We start from the raw sequence: 15770 nt of genomic DNA, 5'->3' as shown, positions 1-15770 counted from the left end.
AACTAGAAAAACCCAAAAATATCTGTACCTTACGTGTAAGTGCGACTATCCAGTAGGTGCGCTGTACTTACCGTACCGTCATTTGGGACCATTTTTACCTGGGCGTTTTTTTTTTTGGTGCCTCTTTTTCAGGGGCCATTTTTTCTGGGCCACATTCCAGTACAGTGTATAATGCTGTACAATAATAATTTTTCATATTTGAAAATTGTGTAAAAAAAATTTTGAACCTGAAATCGGCCCAAAAAATACGAACACTGAGTCTGGGCAAAATTGTACTGGTTCTTATTTAAAAAAAAAAAAAAAAAAAAAAAAAAAAGTATACCTGTCCTCGTGTCTTTGTCAGCGTGATTATATGTATGTATATCAGTTTCACACTTCCACGTGGCTAGCTGAAAGTTTCGAAGGAGTCCTCAACATTCAATGAACTAATATTCACCATACTAAAATAAATAAAATACCAGGGAAGCAAACTTGCGTAACAACATGAATGAAGAGGCACCTGTTAAAACAGGATTGATTGAATAATTTAATTGTTCACAGATCAATCGCGCTACGCCCGTAGAGTTTCCAGATTGGAGCAAGTAAATTAAAGTAAGTCAATATTTTTATTTGATCGAAATGGCTCCGAGTCCAACCATAAATAAAATCTTTAAATTGACGTTAATATGCCAAATTAGCGCGGCCGCAGGGATTAGCTGCGAAAGCGATCGATTTCACAGCCTGCCAACGAACTTGCATTTTGTCCTTGGGTAAGTTGCTCTGGGAACAGGTTAAAACGGCAAAAAACCAAAACGGCAATAAATCAAAACGGCAACGACCAAAACGGCAAAAAACCAAAACGGCAACACTTAGACCAAAACGGCAATAAACCAAAACGGCAACACTTCCAGAACAAAAGGCCTACTGTATGGTAATTGGCAAAATGGCGAAATAAAATACTACTAGGCCTAGGCCTAGAGAGTCTAAGCCGAGGGCAGACTAATCATTTAATAGTTATTGTTATAAAAATGTACAGGCCTACATAAATGATTGCGGTTATCAATCGCCTAAAATTTCGGAGGAAAAAAAATACAATAAAAAAACGAAGAAAAAATATATGCACTTGTATTTACGACGTTGTCTTATAATTGTCAATAGAAAATGATCCATTATAAGTAATACACAGCACTTGATGATGGCGAAGCCGTGCATGACGTTTTGAGTTGACCATAAACAATAGGCAACACAGTTAATACAGTAATTGAATCACCGATTCAACAATAGTTTGCTTAAAACGCCTTTTTTTAAAAATTAAACGGTTATTGAAAATAACGTTCCATGGGAGTTACCTTAAAAAAACCCCCTCATGATTTCGCACCTTATTCATGAACCGGTTTGATGGTTTTATTTTAACTGCTGTTACTATATAAGAACATTATTTTTTTTTTAAATCGCACAAGACAGGACAAAAAATATTACAATAAAACATGAGGATGGTCTATAAAAGTTTTCTTTGGGAAGTAAAAAATCGCGAAATAAGGTGAATTTAGGCAGTGATTTTTAACTACTTGACCGTGATTTGAAACCAGTGTCAGTACTGTATAATCTTAGGTAAGCATGTGGTTAAAATAAGCAAGAATTTAGTCCAACGAAACTGTCTATCATCTTGATACCTTCCGACGAAAATTGACCCTACCGGCGTCCCCACCGATCGATCTAACGTGACGTTGTTATGTGGGTGTTTTATAGATTATTGAGAATGGTAATATCACCGAAAAAATAGATAAAATGACAGTTGAATGACCAACAAAGACAATAGTTTGACGAAGCTGGACCGAACCAGGACTCCTCAGGTGGACTATTTGGCCCCTAAAGCGGCTTTCATGTTTCCAGCTAAGTGACACCTTTTAATTTAGCTTACATGCAGACATTGCCTCCGCTCAATCCAGACCACTCAAACTATTAATGAATTAAAATCTTGTTGGAAATCGGCTCATTATTGTGCAACGTCATGCCAAATAATAAACCCGAAATTTCTTTCCAAAATCTTCAGCAAAGTGGGCGTGGTCGGGCGTCGCTCCAAACATTTAGAAGGTCCAGGGGCGAAGCACCCGAAAAATAAGGGGTTTCAAAGGCTTATGTAATCGATTTTAGAGTCTACTATTGTATTTCTCCTTTGTATCTTCACATGTAGTTTCAACGGCATGGCAACATACATCTTTCCATCATGTTCACATGATCTCTCTCTCTCACTCTCTCTCTCTCTCTTGCTCCTGTACTGTGAAATATATATATGTTTTCATAATTTTTATTCCACAATGCTTATTGTATATTCAAATGCTATATCCTAACTGTCCTTGAATGCTTTGACAAACTATATTTTTTAATCGATTTCTTTCCACAAAGCTCACATGCATGGTCTCTCTTCTGTATGTATCCTCAAATGATGTTACAGGTATGATATTTATATTTTTATCCACGATGCTCAAATTATAGTTTTTCTCCTGTGTGGGTCAACATATGTGCTTCCAAATTACTTTTCGTAAAGCACTTTCCACAATGTTCACATTTATATGTTGTCTCTTCTGCAAGAATCCTTAAATATCTTCTTAACATACCTTCAGGGCCAATCTCCTTGCCTCGTCCTCTAAAACAAAGTACAGTATAACACAAGGAGGATGTTAGCTGAGTGCTGAATTTTAACCAGACCCTGATATCTCTAATATTTGTATTGTTTAAATACATTTCAATTTATTTTATTTATTCTGCATCCCAAACAGTGGTGGCGTCGTCGGGGATTCCCCTGGCCTGCGAAGCCATGACGGGGTCGTCGGCATCAAAAAGGAAAAAAAATGTTGCCACCCCTACGAGGTTGCACATCCCCAAGCAGTGGTGGCGGCAGGTTCCCCACCCAGCCTGATGCCACGACGAGATCGTCGGATCTATAGAAGAAATAATAATTTGCCTCCAAAACGTTATTTTGCGGATTGCCAATTCCTGATTGGATACTATGCAAAGCTAAATAATAATATTTATTATTAACTAATATAATAATAATAATAATATTATATATTAATTAGGCTCTAGTCAGCCACTTGGTTAAGACTCCCCTCCCCCTCCCCAGGACACATCGGACCCCTCGTCGGAAAATTTTGTTGTTACCACAGGTGTTCCTAAGAACCAAGGCTGTTCTAGTCCCGATTCACATCAAAACAAACACACTCGTCCGACCAAAGCCACACTGACGTAACAGGTACCGTAGCGAATAAAAATGAATTTTGTAGTTCATACACACTGTTAAATTCTCACTTTATTTTTTGGCAGATTTCTTGAGAATTTACAGAACAAATTTGCATATACAGTAGGTCTACTGAATGATCGGTGTCGCGTAGACGCGTGACAGGCACCGTGTGAATTATTTTGTAAACATCAGAAACATTAATTAAAACACGAAACAGTGCCTACCTCACTATAGAACCAAGGATTTATTAACTGTAAACGCTCAATTCATTGAGAAAATAACAGTAGAAGTATACCTAAACTAAACGTCCCCATGGTTACGTTTTTTTACTGGATAAAGCCAAAACATGCCCATTCGTCATGCAGAATCACCCAAATGGAAATTTCCTCCATGGTAGTACATTACTAAGCATGCGTGAGACACTAAACACGAGCCAAAAATGTTTGTAACCATGGGGGTATTTGTACCGAACAAGCCTCTCGGCAATTTCTAGCAGCAGCATCAGTAGTGATCAGTATGCAGTGCATGTCTAATATCGTGAGAGCCTACTTGTGAGAATGTGAGAACGTTTCTCACAGATTCACTGTTACTAGGCAACTTGCAGTACTGGCAACTTCGTATTAAGATGCCTATTTCAAGCAGTTTTTGTTTCACCAAGAATTCAGAGAAAATATCTCTTTCCCGACCAAAACAACCCAGCCAACCACACACTTAGTAGAATCTAGTAGTTATGTTCAGTCATTACGCATTTATTGCCACAACCATGTGAGGGAGCCCAGTCCCCACCGGAGTTCTGCCCCTGGACCCTGAGGGCCCTGGCGGCCTCTCCCCTCCCACCCACCTAACTGGTATAGTCACACATTTCAAATCTCTCAGGTTGGTGACTATGCATGCACTGAATGTTCTCCCAACCAGGTCACTAATTACACAACAACTTCCGCACTTCAAACTTCTGGATTGACAAACTGAGTTCAATCTACTGCCAAGAGGGCAGTAGACATAAAAATTGGTAAACTAGTACAAACATAATTAAAAATAAATGCAATTTCATATAAATCTTTCATTTCTTTTTAATTCAATTTCTGTTCTCCATTTCAAAGCACTATCACATTAATCTTCTTTCCACAATTCCGAAATAATAACCCACAAGATTATGTCTTTCTAAATATTTATCACATCTTTATACCTTCCCAGTGTTCACATTTGTATAGTGTTACTGTATTAGTGTTACCAAAATTATGTGCTGTTGAAATTATCTAATTATTATTTATATCCTTTACACATTTTCCACAATCTTTATATTAGTGTCTGTCGCGCTACGGTACTCTAGTTTACCATTCGTATAACAGCATGGCAACATTAGCAATACGCATTTTTCCATAATGTTCACATGAACTCTCTCTCTCGCTCCTGCACTGTGAAATTTATATTTTTCATAAATCTCATTCCACAATGCTTATTGTATATTTGAAAGCTCTATCCTATGTATCCTTGAATGCTCTGACAAATTATATTTTTTAATAAATTTCTTTCCACAAAGCTCACATGCATATGGTCTCTCTCCTGTATGTATCCTCAAATGATTTTTCAAAGTGCTATTATATTTAAATTTTTTTCCACAATGTTCACATTTATATGGTCTCTCTCCTGTATGTATCCTCAAATGATTTTTTAATGTGGTACTGTCCTTAAACTTTTTTCCACAATGTTCACATTCATATGGTTTTTCTCCTGTATGGGTCAACATATGTGCTTCCAAATTACTACTTTTTGTAAAGTTTTTTCCACAATGTTCACATTCATATGTTGTCTCTTCTGCAAGAATCCTTAGATGTCTTCTTAAAGAGCTTCTGTGATAAAACCTCTTCCTACAATGTTGACATTCAAATGGTGTCTCTCCACTGTGTATCCTCAAATGTGCTGCCAAGTCATTATTTTTTGTAAATTTCCTTTCACAATGTTCACATTCATATGGTCTCTCTCCAGTATGTGTCTTCAAATGTCTTTGCAAAGAGCTGCCGTCTTTAAACTTCTTTCCACAATGTTCACATTCATATGGTGTTTCTCCTGTATGTATCCTCAAGTGTCTTTTCAAAGCACTATTGTATGTAAATCTTTTCCCACAATGTTCACATACATATGGTGTGTCTCCAGTATGTATTCTCAAATGAGTTTTCAAAAAGCTGACAAAATTAAACCTCTTTCCACAATGTTCGCATTCATACGGAGTCTCGCCTGTATGTATCCTCAAATGTATTTTTAAACATTTACGATTTTTAAACTTCTTTCCACAATGTTCACATTCATATCGTTGATCATCCGTTCTTATTCCCAGATGTGTTTTCAAAGTAATTAAATCAAACTTATCTCCGCAATGTTCACATTTAAATTTCATCTCTTCATTGTTCTTTTCCAATATCTTTGATTTGCTACTTTGCTCATAATTTCCATCAAATTCACTGCTATCATCCACATTGTTCTCCTGTGTATTATTACCAGTAGACATCTTTAATTATCTTTAGCATTGCACTAGCCTGGAAAAATATAATAATGAAAATTAATATTGTTAATTATCTTAGCATTGCTAAAAAAAATATAATAAATTATGTCAGTTAATGTTGATTATTGTTTGAGGGTAAAGAAGCAAACAAACAAACCACTATAAAAGGAATTATTGAATGATTTCTAAGTCAATCTTATTTTGCCAAATTGTTGTGGTTTCCATTAAACAACAGCCTGTAAGTCAAATTTTATCTATTTCGAACAAATTATTAAGGCCATTTTGTGTTTGACTTTAGGCAAGTTCAACAGTATAAGAAAGTTTTTAAAAGGGCTTACAAAAGCTGAATACATTTTACTATGTTATTAAAACTAAGGGTTCTTGTTCACCATAACTGTCAACAGTAATTGTAGGCTCCTTAATATATATTTTTCTTTGTTGCATTCATTGTATATATTTCTAGTGCTACTGTCTTCTTTTTTTTCACAATGTTCAAACTCACATGTCTGTGTTTATCTTTAAATGTTTTTTTTTTTTTTAACTGACAGCCTTTTTAAACTCCTTTCCACTGCAGTGTTCACATTTATATTCGTATTGACAGTAGTTATGTATAATGTGTCTTTAAATGTTCTTTCAGTTTGTCTATTTGACAGAATATCTCTCTGCAATACCTGTGTTTACATTCACATAGTGTGTCTCCTGTATGTATTAATAAATGTTTTTCCAAATAAATATTTCCTTTGAATTTCTTTCCGCACGGTTCACAAGCAAACAGGCTCTCTCCTGTTGTGTGTTTGCATACTGTAGGTACTTTCAACTTGTTTGTAGTTGTCTGTAAATGTCTCGCCACAATGCTCACATTGCATACAGTTACCAACCGTCTTGCATCATGTAGGACGATCCCGCATTTCAAAGTGATTTTGGATGAAACACGCATTTTGCAGAAACACATCGTGATCCTAAATTTGTCAAGCATTTAAAACAAGTATATGCGTGATAACGAATTATCAAGAATTCAGGGGAAAATGTATTTAAAATTAGAAGAAATTGGTTTTATTAAAAATACAAAAAATGTTCATGCACATGCACTGAAATTCTGCATTTTCTGTTTTTATTCCTGAATGTGTTTTTAAAGTAATTAAATCAAATTCTCCTTCACAAGGTTCATACATTTATATTTCATCACTTCATCGTTCTTTTCCAATTTCTTTGAATTGCAATCTTCTTCACTGCTTTAATTTATCATATATTTCTCATGAGTCATGTGTATTACTGTACTATATTATATATTGCCAATAGAGGCGACATTTTTATTTTATCTTTATGGTTTTGTGCACTACTAGTCTATAAAATATAACAATGAAATATCAATTAGTGTTGATATTTAATACAGTATTTCATTAATAATTATGTTTGTGGTTAATTTGTCGGACCGGCCTACGACCTTCGTATCCTATGTTGGTCCCAAGTAGTTATTCTAGGCCTAGCCTAGGGCTTTCTGTTTGGAAGCTGAGTTGACCAACACCGATGATGCCCTCCTCTCTGGCATAACCTCAGCTTGCCTGGGTGATCAGCTGGCATATTAATCATTTTCAAACAAAAACAACATTAGACTTACCGTAGAATTCACACTGTATAACTGAAAAGGATGCCGACACTGATACCTTCTTTTAGATAAAATTGAATATTCTTTTAATTAATTAATTATCATCAGTCGTTGCTAAAACAAACACAACACAAGCAAGATTTTTTTTTTTCGAAGCGCCCTCTTTTTCTATTTGTTGAATTGCCTTGATCTATGGCCGTATTCGACTAGTCGTTCTCCGTTAAACCACGTCCACCTGCACAGCAGTAAATATGGCGCCTCCTATCTCGTGGTAAGACTTATTTTAACGTTTTTCATTGCGTGCATACAAAATCGGCACCTAATTAGTGATTAGGAAAAATGATTGCAATGGTTTTTTATTCTTTGGCTAAAGGACAGATATACTGTAGGCCTAAATTTCTATTTATTTATTACTTTATTCTATTCAACCTTCACACTGATAACAAAAACACCACAAACGAACCAGATGGCAAGAACAGAAAAGCACCTCTGTATATCTCTTGAGATTCATATTCAAGAAAGATAAAATCCACAACACTTGAGAGTACAATGTGAACGATGTTTATTTATAACAATAATTACAGTAGACACTAGAACCAATTTCATTGATTGGACATTAAAAGAGCATTCATTATTTTTTTCTTCAAGCACAAAATACCAGAAAGTTTAGATTTAGAGTACAAGTATTAATAAGGGCAAAATTAGATAATTAAGAAAGAACCCCAAATAATTATTATTGACTGTCTTCTTTGTGTCCACAAATTATACTTTAAAATGGTAAACAATCTGCACACCATCAGGAAATAATATTGGCTGAAAAGTTGATCACTGCAATAATATTGCAGTATGGTGAAAATCAGTTCTATAATGGAACACAACCATTAACATTCAAACTACTGTAGAGATATGAAGTACTCAATAGACAACCTCTGCCATGCCTTTTGGATTTACTAAATTCAATATTGTCCAATTTTGTCCCCCTTTTCTACGTTTCTTCATAAGGTTTGTCTAAAAGAGCAAAATGTGCCAGTGGAGTCTTATCCCTGGCATATACAGTAGAATCTACTTTGAAGTATCACTGCAACCTAGCAGCTCAGAATGATTCTCATATGGTAATTGTTTATCAAGTTATCTACCAGTAAAGCCAGACACTCACTGCATTGTGTGGATTTGACAACGGGCTTTAAGCGATTCGGTGTTGTGTTGACTACGGCAACGTGAGTTTTATAAATATGCGCTCGTTGGGGCGCCTGCATAATTAATCACGCGATACGAGAGAGCGCGTCGTCCTTTAAATCGAAACAGCTTTGATGTTGAGATGGGAAGTGCAGAGTATGACGTTTATGGTTGACTAAATTCCTCGTCGCAGCTCCCCGCGTCGCCCATTTCAAAAGCTTGCTATTAGTGGGCCAATGCTATACCACTATGCACGCGTCCATTACATGTTTGTTTGTTTTTAATGATGATGCGTTCAGATTGCCACAGACTACCAGCAGATGGCATCGCATCGTTTAGCGCTCACATGGAGGAGCGGAGTTAAAATTGTTGTACGACCCACAGAGTACCTGGCTTTATAATCATCCTAATAATCCTGGGGTCTTAGTGGCAATTTAATGAATGAAGGATGTGTGTTTTACGGTACCATTAGTGCTAGAATTTGTATAACTTCCCTAAGTAAATGGATGCTTTTGCATAACAATGGATCCAAAGTGACGTGATATACTGTACTGTACAGTAGGTATTCTAAACTACAGACGACTGTATGAGAACTATACTCTGCACTGCTACTACTACAGTAGCTATAGTGTAGTTTCATAAAAATAGAAAATAGTAGTTCTCTCTGTGCACACTGCAAATGTATGTTCACATCATATTTTGATTATGAAAATTTTTTTCCACAATCCTCACATTAATATGGTCTCTGTTGGGTGTACTTTCATATGTCTTCGCAAATGACCACTTCTGTTGAATTTCTTTCCACAATGTTCACATTCAAATGGTCTCTCCCCTGTATGTATCATAAAATGTCTTCTCAAATCGCTACGTATATTGAATTTCTTTCCGCAGTCCTCGCATTCAAATGGTCGTTCTCCTGTATGTACCTGCAAATGTACTTTCAAATGACTGCTGTCCTTAAATTTCTTTCCACAATGTTCACATTCATATGGTCTCTCACCTGTATGCACCCTGAAATGCCTTCTCAAATCAGTACTTCTACTGAATATTTTTCCACACTGTTCACATTCGTATGGTTTTTTACATCTCTGTACCCGCAAATGTCCATGAATATTGTCCGTAAATTCTTTTTCTCCCTTATGTGTATTTAGGTGTGTATTCAAATTGCTTTTGTTTGTAAATTTCATTCCACATTGTTCACATTGGAATTCTGCTTCTGTTGAGATTCCCAAATGTGATTTCAAAGTAATTAAATCAAATTTGTCTCCACAATGTTCACATTTATACTTCATCTCTTCATTGTTCTTTTCCGAGTGGTCCTTTGTACTACCGTAATAATCATAATCACCTTCTAGTTCATCGCATCCATAATTGACATTTTTCTCATGTGTGTTATCAGCTGACATCATTAATGGCCTAGAAAATATAAGTGAGCAGGAGTTCAGAAAATATTAATAATATAATTACTCAGTGTTACAGTACATTACATCTATTCATTCATGTTTTCTTATATTTTTTACAGAAGATTTTGAAAGTAAACTGAAGAGAGAAATATGACCAAAAATGAAAAAAATAGTAGACCCCTGTACAATGTGACAATATCTATTTAACTGAATTAACTAACTATTTTCTGCTAGCCTAGAAATTCCTCCTTTCTCTAGGCCAGCTAAAACCACCTGAATTTATGTAATTGAATTTATTATCATTGATGTACTCAAAATCCAAAAAAATACAAAATTAAGTAGTTTTATTAAAATAATGACTAGGCCTATACTTACTTTACAATAAATAGGTTTATGATACCATTTACAATTGCAAATTTTAAGTTCGTTTTAAAACTGGGAATTACGCTAATTTGATGATGCTTGGCCTGAAAATGTTTTTTTTTTCTTTTCTTTTCTTTTTTTTTTTTTTGTATTTTCCCACGGAAGCTGAACTAAACATTGGTGGCACTCACTGAAAATAAAGAGGTACAAAACCGATTCTGGTTTAGGCCCTAGGCCTAGGCTATAGCCTAGTCTCCCTCCACATGCGTACCGAAAAGGTCGGTTGGAAAGCTAGGCCTACTTGAGGGCCTCTGTGTACTAAACAAATCAATAAGTGATGGGCTAGGCCTAGAACATTTTCATACCAAAAATCTCGCTTACCGTAAATTCCGATTGGTATATCTGAAAACAGTGTCAAAACCTATTTTCAATTGTAGATAAAATGTAATTGATCATTTACGGCAGATCAAGCAATCGGGAAAAAAAAACAAATCTTCATGACACAGTATAGCACAGTAAACTATGGGTATTCGACTGGTTCATTTCGTTGTACAATTTTTCGTTTCGATTGGCTCGTAATTAAGATTTCGTTGTGAATTAACGTAAACCAGAGTTAATTAATTAACATGACCAAAACGAACATGGCCGATTGGTCAGTTTAGAAACAACATTTGCGTCAATATAATTTAGATTAAATTTCAGAAAATAAAAAATTGTTTTGTTGAGTATTTACAAGTTTTCTATTCGACTTGTCGTCTTCGTTATGGTTTGTTACGGTTCGTCATTGGTAAATTTACTAATATATTAAGATATTTTATTCATAACTCAATCCATATCAGTGGCGTAGCCAGAATATTTCTGTAGGGGGGTGGGGGAAAGTGTTCTGATCGAAAAGAGGAACCAAATGCCGGGGACCAGGGAGCCGCGAAGGGCCCGGTCAATCTTATAAAATAATAAAATATATAAATTAAGAAATAAACCTACATTTATGTTCCTTTAGGCAGGGTAAATTCCAGTCAAAATGGGTTGTTTTGTGGGTTAAGTAAATTATATAACTCGCTTTTAGTTCAAGATAATAGTCTTGATATATTTTCTTATTTTTTCACTCAGTTTAAGAATGAAGTTTTAGGTTTACTTTAATTGTCTTTATACTTTTTAGGCCTTTTTACGGTTTGTTTTGTTTTGTATTTCCTGTTTCATGTAATAACTCTTCTGTTATTGGCGAATTTTATTTGCTGTTGGTTGTGTTTTTTTTTAAATAAAATAAAAAAATAAAATAAAGATATAATATTTATATATAATATTTATAAATATATACATATCTATACATATATATATCCGAGGATTTTCCAGAGTCCAATGTCCCAACGGGACCGTAAGTGGTCGTGTGGTCGGGCGTCACTCAAAATTTCTCGGAGAGATTGAGGCAGGGTGGTGATAATCCCCGGAAACTATAACAATTAATTTAGTGCTTTTCAAAAGATTATTTAATTGATCGACATAATAAAAAATACACTTTTTCCTTCCCGACGGGGTGTGGGTGACTGCCCCCCCCCCCCACTCCACAGACAGTAAGTCCATATATATGTATAACATGTCTAACTTACTTACGATACATATTATATATTTATACATGGACTCCACTGCACTACATATAATTATGTGGGGGCCACATAATTTTAGGGAGGTCTGGTCCCCCTCACGTTTCGTCCGCAATGTAAATTCCTGAGTCAAGAAAATGCCTGAAAATTGTTGAAATGAACTACGTAATTGATTGATCTTAGGAGGTCGGCTTTACCATACCCAACAGAACCAGAGTGGGGCTGTGGTGGAAGTGGACTCACCGGATTTACATCAAAGACAATTTTCTATGGTACATAACACATAATAATTCTCTATGGTTTGCCGAAAATCCCTGATAAAAGATCATGAGAAATTTGTTGGCACTTCATTTAACCTATATGATAGTGATGCTTTGATGATGAATTTTAAGTGTCATTTCTGGCCATCTTATAGAGGTACTATTTCTTCAAAATTTCCCACCTCAGTCCCATCTACGGTGAGGCTGAATTTTCCCACTTCATGCCCATGGTGTGGCTGACGTGGGCGTACACTCACGCCTTTGAAGCAGGTAAATTCATAAAAGACGATGTTTTTAAGTTTTATGTTATCACATGATCTTTGTGGTTGCCGAAAATCCCTGTTTAGAGAAATTGGTTGGCCCTTCATTTTGCCTATAATGGTGACGTGATAAGTTTTACTTATATAAAAGTGAAATTTCCTCAAATGTTTGCACCTCAGGCCGAACCAGATGAGGTGGGCGTGGTCACACGAAATTTACCCCCCTCCCCCACTTTCTAAAAACAAATCTGTGCCCTTGGTTATAATAATGGAATTTTTTTTTAAATACTGTATAGAAAAGGCCCAGATACAGTAGTTACTGTAATTACTGTAGTTTTGAAATTGAAATTATAGGATAAGATAACCCACTAACCCACTTAAGATTTGAGAGTGAAGAAAGAGTCTTCATGGCTCAGTGGAGTAATGCTGGGGGCCTTTTTGGGTCCCGGTCACCAATTCCATTGTAAGATTTTAGATGTGCTTGTTTTTTAATCATGTTTGTCACGGTATCCTAAATGTTTTGAATGACAAAATAAATGATACATCAGTGGCGGATCCAGGAATTTGAAATAGACAGGGCCTAGGGGGGAATTTAGGTGGAGCCTTTGGTAGCTTCCCCCTACAGTCGATGTCATAGACACATTATGCTGTTATGCATCAATAATTCTTTTGAGTAAGGGTGCTAGATCAAGGATCATGTGGGTCCGGGCGTGCATACACAGTGGCTACCCCTATGCTAAGCTATGCTGCTCTATGCCAATAAAGGGAATAGGTGGAAACGACTCGCACTAACAGATTGACACCATCGGCAATTTACGTCAAATGTTGACTTTATTTAGCAAACACATATATAACACATATCAATGGTGATAGTCTATGAGTGGATACTTACCTGGATATACCGGCTAATTGCAAGAGAACACCTCTCGAAAAATAATCTGCGAAAAAATTGTGACCCCACAACCATGCAACTGTCGACTGTTCTAATATTTTTCGAGGGGTGGAGAGAGAATAGGCAATAAGTCTGTTTATCCAGGTACGTATTACAAACCACTACTTATTATTAAAATCTTATTAATTAAAATCTCAGGCCTACTGTTGCTCAATTGGTAGATTTATGTAGCAGTATTGTTGACACATTATGAACTTCAAAATGTACTGTACTGAAGGGTTCAAGTCTTTTTGTCTATTAAAATGGTTTGCTCTTTCCATAAAATTGTACATTTCAGAACACATGCAGCAGCTGTAAGATTCCTGCCTTCTTTATTGAAATAAATTGAGATATAAAACTTATATCACAACTACAAACACAATGATTAGAAAAAAGAAAATAACCAACATGCATTCATCACAGGCAATTTAAACAAAATACTTCATTTTACAGTATTAAGCAATTAGTAGAGCTCCGCATAGTACACTATAGGAAAATTAATTATAAGAAGGTTAGATTTAATGCTTGAATAATTTCCTGAGGGCCTGCAAGGCCCGAAGGAAATTTTTGAATGCATTAAATCTAACCTAAGTATAATAGTTTTCCGCTAGTGTACAATGCATGCTCTACTAATTGCGTTATAAGTCAATCGCCATCTTTTAATATTATTTTTGATAACCAACTGTTGCACTGTAGCTGTTATCGGTTGCTATAGTGGTATGATCAGTATACTGCGTGCGTACATTTAGCTGTGCATATGCTGATTTGTGCTCCTGTAGTACGTGTTAACTGCACATACAGTACGGATACGATGAATAACTACTGTAGCCTATTTCATAATTTGTATTGTATAAGAAGAACTTTGTAATGTTTCACATTCGTCAAAGAAATAAACATTTTTTAAGCATTCGAGAGACAATATAGTCACTGTCACTAACTTTTTGGTTGGTGCAGACAGGTAAAAATCGTGGGATAATTTCGCTACGTAGGCTAGCCTGTAGTAGTAGGAGGCCCCGGCGGCCTCCTGCCTGGTCGTAGGCCTACATCTAACTTTGTTCCTCGAGTCTAGAATATTCCTACAGTATTAAACATTCAGTTTGTTTAGTTTATTAGGGTTAATTGTTTATACTTAATATTGAATTTAAATTAACTTTCTTCGGATACTAATTAACCTTGTTTTAAAAGTACAGTATTTTTCAATTACAATTCCAATTTTCATCGCAGTGCGCAACATGTTCGCAGTGACTAAAAAATGAGGAAATTTTTTTTGCACACAAACCTAAAAAAAAAAATCAAGCCAAGCTTCCACTAATTGAAAAATTAGTGGACTGCAAGGTGTAGGCAAAAAACATTGGGAGAAGCAGTGATGACGTCACGATTGACTTAACAATTAGATGCCTTGATAATTGAAAAACTCTTGGTTAATATAGTGGCAATTACATTGGTAGCCGGACCTTAAGTCTCATTGACCTTCCAATAACATCTCTTCTGTATCCTCAAATGTGCTTTTAAATTGCTACGAGCTTTAAACCTCTTTCCACAGTGGTTGCACTCATATGGTTTTTCTCCTGTATGTGTTCTCAAATGTATTTTCAAGCCACTTATCTGATTAAATTTCTTTCCACAATGCTTACATTCATATGGGGTCTCGCCAGTGTGTATCCTCACATGTGCTTTCAAGTTGCTGGTGTTCTTAAATTTCTTTCCACAATGTTCACATTCAAATGGTCTCTCTCCTGTATGCACCCTTAAATGTATATTCAAATGACAACCGTGCTTAAATTTCTTTCCACAATGTTCACAATGAAGTGATGGATCGTCTGTTTCAATTCCAACCTGTTCCTTCAAGTAGTCATCAACCATATGCTCTTGTTTATCAGATTTATGTGGCACTTCTCTTGTATGTATTTTCAAATGCACTTTCAAATTCCTACCATCTTTAAACCTCTTTCCACAATGTTCACATTCATATGGTGTTTCTCTTGTATGTGTTCTCAAGTGAACATTCAAACTGTTTATTTGTTTAAATTTCCTTTCACAATGTTCACATTCTGTCTCTTATACACATCTAGATGTGTATAAGAGACAGCCCACAACCATGCAACTGTCGACTGTTCTAATATTTTTCGAGGGGTGGAGAGAGAATTTCCACAATGTTCACATTCAAATGGTCTCTCTCCTGTATGCACCCTTAAATGTATATTTAAATGAGAACTGTGCTTAAATTTCTTTCCACAATATTCACAATGAAGTGATGGATTGTCTGTTTCAATTCCAATCTGTTCCTTCAAGCAGTCATCAACCTTCTGGTCATGTTCATCGCATTGATATAGCACTGCTCTTTTATGTATCTTTGAATGTGCTTTCAAATTTCTACCATCTTTAAACCTCTTTCCACAATGTTCACATTCATATGGCGTTTCTCCAGTGTGTATCCTCAGATGTGTTTT

General features: G+C 35.7%; 2 protein-coding genes across 7 annotated transcripts in view; both read right to left on the bottom strand.

Moving 5' to 3' along the window:
- Positions 1-4265: 4265 nt before the first annotated feature.
- On the bottom strand, positions 4266-10809 carry LOC117101617 (zinc finger protein 345-like). The gene is made up of 4 exons (XM_033241620.1): positions 10650-10809; positions 9235-9918; positions 7339-7387; positions 4266-5726 (listed from the first exon to the last, which is right to left on the bottom strand). The coding sequence occupies exons 2-4, from the start codon at positions 9909-9911 to the stop codon at positions 4677-4679; spliced, it is 1776 nt and encodes a 591-aa protein (XP_033097511.1). The 5' UTR covers positions 9912-9918; positions 10650-10809; the 3' UTR covers positions 4266-4676.
- A 3103-nt stretch (positions 10810-13912) lies between these two features.
- The window catches only part of LOC117101610 (zinc finger protein 239-like), a 4049-nt gene continuing 2191 nt past the window's right edge, over positions 13913-15770 (bottom strand). Inside the window, exons 3-4 of one of the 6 annotated variants that reach the window (XM_033241612.1) lie at positions 15476-15763; positions 13913-15116 (exon numbers count right to left, since the gene is read on the bottom strand). In XM_033241612.1, coding sequence (XP_033097503.1) covers positions 14776-15116; positions 15476-15763 — 629 coding nt within the window. In that variant the 3' untranslated portion in view covers positions 13913-14775. Of the gene's footprint in view, positions 15363-15475; positions 15764-15770 lie in introns of all 6 variants that reach the window. The other 5 variants (XM_033241611.1, XM_033241608.1, XM_033241607.1 and 2 more) reach the window with 5 other exon arrangements.

The sequence above is a fragment of the Anneissia japonica genome, unplaced genomic scaffold (assembly GCF_011630105.1).
Source record: "Anneissia japonica isolate Jap-2015-1 unplaced genomic scaffold, ASM1163010v1 scaffold17412_len611537_cov169, whole genome shotgun sequence".
Classification (NCBI taxonomy): Eukaryota; Metazoa; Echinodermata; class Crinoidea; order Comatulida; family Comatulidae; genus Anneissia; species Anneissia japonica.
The sequence above is the reverse complement of the archived record's forward strand: the minus strand, read 5'-3'. Positions and strand labels throughout refer to the sequence as shown.